At 39.5% G+C, this 5000-nt stretch overlaps 1 protein-coding gene across 2 annotated transcripts in view; it reads right to left on the reverse strand.

Annotated features, from left to right (window-relative positions):
- LOC137975266 (aflatoxin B1 aldehyde reductase member 4-like) overlaps positions 1–5000 on the reverse strand; it is a 13015-nt gene that overhangs the window by 4002 nt on the left and 4013 nt on the right. For both annotated transcript variants that reach the window (XM_068822355.1, XM_068822354.1), the window contains exons 8-10: positions 4699–4778; positions 3783–3849; positions 431–531 (exon numbers count right to left, since the gene is read on the reverse strand). In XM_068822355.1, the coding sequence (XP_068678456.1) occupies positions 431–531; positions 3783–3849; positions 4699–4778 (248 nt within the window). The remainder of the gene's footprint in view (positions 1–430; positions 532–3782; positions 3850–4698; positions 4779–5000) is intronic.

Here is a 5000-nt window from a genome sequence, read left to right on the forward strand (position 1 = left end):
TCTATTCTCCATTCACCCAGTTACTGCGCAAATTCGCCAAAGATTCGCAAAATCGTGAGAGAAGTCAGAACAACAACAACAAAAGTGACCCTTCATGGTTTTACGACAAGCGTCAGCAGCCTGCTGTTCGCCGTTTCACGTAAAAGCTATGCTAAATCTCTCAATCGTCAAGTGTAAGTTGTTCGGCTGCATAAATTATGGAGGAAAATTGGATTGAGAACGAAATATGGGGATACCTTTCATTTAAACCCAAAAGAGAAAAAAAGGCGATTTTCTATATCCACAATTTCACCCTCTTCGACGAGCACCCATTTGAGATCATCTAATTTTAGATCATGATAACCTAAGTAGACGAGGCCCTGTCTGGTCTACTAAGATGATCTCTTAAAAATTAGCATGTAGTAAATTGCGAGAACTGAGCACAACATACACATCAACCCATGATCCTGCCCCCGCATAACGGCCATACTGAATGGTGCTGCTCTCTCTATCTTCAAAGCGATGCTTCCCTGTCAGCAGTCCACCTGCGAGCTTCCAAGAACAAAAGTCAGTTGGTATATGTACACACAGAGTGGGCTGCTTATAGCTTCCCACGCAGACTCTCTTAGGAATTCGTCACGCGTTCCTCTCCCACCAGCGTCTGCTGAAACGAGCCGGAATTTACGTAGACCAATCACAACGGACTTCCAGATTCTGGAAGTGCACTTTAAACCTTGAGAAAACTGCAAGAAGTTGGGTTCGTGTGTTAGGTATTAGGTCTTAGTTTTCGAGACACCCTTCGTGTGTGAAGCATTTACATGTAAAATCGCTGAGTTAAATTCTTTTAAAAGAGAAACTGGTGCGTATAAATTTAATGCTTTCGCTTAGACGTTTGCGGCCCTTCACAGAATGAGTACGGTAGAATTTATGGTTGAAACACCCCGTGCGCTTCAAATTTATTTGTGATTGATATCATATTTACATGTACATTTCTTTCCACGCTATTTCTCATAAATCACTGGAGTCGTTTCGTTGAATAACCCCATTTCTTGTAGTCCTTCGGTTGAACGGATTTAAGATTTGGAGTTTATTTTTGAAATCGAACAAACACGTAGTGCGAAGGATCGGTTCGCAACACAACAACATAAAATCAATTTTTAGAGACGGAAATCGCCAAAAGCAGCCTGAAAATTTCAAGCAAAGTTTCAATTTTCAAGCAAAATGGATTTTTTCAAGCTTTCTTTTCGCTACTGTCCTAGTTGCGTTCATTGCGCTTGAAGGTAATGGTTCTAATCTCGTGCAATTCAAATACACTCGCAGTACTAAGTATTTGGGCTGTGTCGAAAAGTGGGACGGGGACGTGGGCCGTGGGGACTCGGGGACGTGGCGACGCATTTTTACCATTTGTTGAACTTTTCATCATATTTCACAAAGTCCTCGTCTTTTGATCGTAACTGCGTTGTACTCCGCTTTTATGTTCCTCGTTTGTACAATGTGAATCAAAGGTATAGTATTTATATTTAACAATTATTCCTCGAGCCCGAATGGGCTCTGAGTCAATAATAGCCCATGAGGCCGAATAATTGTTTTAGTAAAATCCAACTAGTTGGTCAAAAAAATATCGAGACAAAACATCTTTCGCTAGTTAAAGCTATACTTTAATTGTTGTTTTGGTTTTCAAAGCCGGCGCTTTTCGCTACTAGTGGGCTATAACAAATAGCCTTCTAGTAGCTCAACCAATCAGAACGCAGCATTGATAATAGACCACTAGTTGGATTTTACTAAATATATATATATAGTATAGTTTATCATCCGTCTTAATAAAAAGGTGACTTTCATTATACTACTATCAAGTTACACAAGTTACTATCAAGTTACAGTAAGGACACTTCAACCGTGAACACTTGACATTTTTGTGTACATTGTTTTCTTCGACAACGAAGAAATAAAGGCTCTTCTTATGATGTATAGTGTTACATGTATAGCATTTTGTAAGTGTAAAAACATTAAATACTCTTGTCAAAAGGACGAGCCCACATTCTATAGTCACTAACAAAATGTACAAACAAATATCAAGTGTTCATGGTTCGAGTGTCCTCACTGTAACACGAGCGGAGAATTTTTTTTGCCTCAAGTCCTTATTTATTTGAAAGAGGCAACATGAACCAAACGTTGGTATGACCATTTCTCTGATCATTCTACAATTCTCCAAGTATATCGAGGCTCGAATTTAAATAATTGGACAACCCCAAGCAAAGATTGAAAGAACTAACTTCCATTTTCTGCACCCTATTAAACCTTTTCATTTCACTCGTAATTGTCTCTGTCACGTTACATTTCTTGACCAATGACGTAATAACGCGAGTTTTTGACATTGGGGAACGTTTACCCTGAAACATTCCGTCAACTTTTGTCTTGAAACTGCTTAAAACAACCGTTAACGTATAATTATACCTATTAATGTGGCATCGTTCATTTTCATTGTGACTTCTATGGACACATGTGACTTGACCTGTTTTTTCTTTTAATTTTAATTTACCGTTCCCGTTAAGATGGGGATATGATTAAAAGGCACAATGATAAAGAACCGAAAGGGGTACTAGAGCAGGGAACAAAACACGTTGATATAAGATGACTTTTCCATCCTTGTTTCCGATAAAAGATTTAAATCAGCCATTAAAAAATCACGTGACACATTTCACATGAAACAGCGAGTAAAAAGCTAAGTATGCAGATTTTAAGTCAACGTCGATTGGATAATTGCTTCCTCGTAAAACAAAAATGTGCCAAGTTATGAGCTTGGTGAAGCCTTAACACACTGGAGTCACGAGTTACCGCGGCTTAGCTTCTGGCCATGGTCCTGTGATGCCGAACATTTTCGACAATACCAACGGTAACAACCCGAATTTTTAATCAAAGGTAACAAATTGAACAAGTGCCAGGAAAGAGGTAGTCCCCATTCTGCCAACAACGGCATTGGCACGGTGTTCAACCATCAGTTACAGAGAAGAAGTCATTAGGCTCAAGTATTTGTGCAACTACAACAACAAATGCTGCAACGTGAAATTCAGCTACAGTGTCAGAGCAATGGGCCATTAGGTCTTCTTCTTTGTTTCACAGTCCAGCTCTGTGACGGGTGGCGAGAAGTACTTTTCGAGAATTAAATTTTTGTATTTCGGTGTGTATTTAGGTGGTACTTGAAAAGCATACAGATGATCGTTTTTGCAAAATAACATTAGCAATTCAACTTCCTTTTTACTCATTTTAAAATTCTATACTTAGAAAATGTGTCGCCGCATCCCCGACACCCGACGTCCCCACGTCCCGAGTCTCCACGTCCCCTGTCCTCACGTCCCCTGTCCTCGCGCCCCGTCCCACTCTTCGACACAGCCCAAATATTTGTATTCGTATTTATATATTTCCACGGCGCTTTCAATTTTACTAGTAGATGAAACGACACCATACACTAGCTAAGCACTCACATTTTGACTCGCGAGAGTGCAAATGCATAACCCACCGAGGAAACAAAATTAATGTTTCTGAGGAATATTTTGAAATGGCTCAGTCTCTTTCAGGATTCCTGCAAAGAAGATCTAGAAGTTGACGTATCGACGCTTCCAGGGGAAATCTATTGGTTCCTAAGTAACCAGCACGTGATTTCCACATGACAAGGGAAAGGAATGTGTGGCTCGTGTCAGCAGACGCTCGTGGGAGAGGAACGCGTGACGAACTCGTAAGAGAGTCTGCGTGGGAGGCCAGGCTGCTTATTGACACCTGTGAATTTGGGGCAAATATTAACTTACCGGATTGTATGCGTAGAAAGCTATTCCAAATCTTCTCAGACATGGAAATAGTTCTTCTTCTACCTGTCTAAAAAGAATAAAATCGCTTCCTTTCTAAAAGAGAATTTCAAACAAATGAAAGCTCCGAAACTTTTCGGGCGTACTTCGGTGCTTGAATTCCGTTGAAAAGTCAACAGAAAGAAACTTGAAGGAAGGATGCTGCGCAAAAGAAAACCAGCTTTTGGGAATAAGTTGGTCAAATTTTCTCTAGTCGCGTTTAGACTTTAAGAAATGGACCCCTGGTCAAAATGGGCCACTGAATCAATTTGCAGTTGTTCTTTCGCCCGTCGCAAGGCAACCAGTTTCTTATCCTTCCCACGGGCTTATTACACCTTGAACATCTATTGTTGCATAAATAGCAACGCTTCAGGGTCAAAAAAAAAAAACGGTATGGATGGAACTTAATTAATGATTTCATGTGTGTTGGAGGATGGACCCAAGTGTGCGCAATCTCTGCGATGGCGAATCGACTTGAATGTGGACGAAACGACCGGATACCAGCCATACAATAATTTTAATGATGCAATTGCGAATTCATTTCTCTTTTAAGCCTCACAGAAGGTCCTTAATTGCATTTATGCGTTCATTGTTTCTAAAAGCCATCCTGCCCTTCTTTTAACAGCTTTTTTTCACATCCTAACCTTTCATTTCAGTACCTACAATGTGAAAAAAATAATCACTACATTTAAAAACATTTCTTGTTTTCTCTTTGTCGATACGTTTGCCTCGTTTACTTTTTGGCACACCTCTGAGAATATCTTTTTCCTGATGCTCTTAAAGTACTGGTTCAAACTCAGGATATCATCCAATATCTACGGCATTCAAGGGTAGAAACTAAGGGTTATTAATAGTAATTATTTCAGCAGCACTTTCTAACCTTGTAACCGAATTGTACATTCCTTGATAGACAGTTGGCAATGGATAGTTGTTCTTCTTACACAAGTAATAAATTTCAGCCTAAAAATGACATCCAAAGAACATTTTAAGACGCTAAAATGAATATATTGAAAGACGCAATGCATACATGACAACCAAATGTCATACATTCTCTTTGGTCGCTTTGTTTTATCAAACAGCTCGGTAAGGATAAAATAATAAATAACAAAGGTTTCGGGCATAAGCCATTTGTCTGAGAGAATAAAGGGCAAACCATCAGAAAATAAGCTCGCAAATCTTTCT

This window comes from Montipora foliosa, chromosome 11 (genome assembly GCF_036669935.1).
Source record: "Montipora foliosa isolate CH-2021 chromosome 11, ASM3666993v2, whole genome shotgun sequence".
Lineage (NCBI taxonomy): Eukaryota > Metazoa > Cnidaria > Anthozoa > Scleractinia > Acroporidae > Montipora > Montipora foliosa.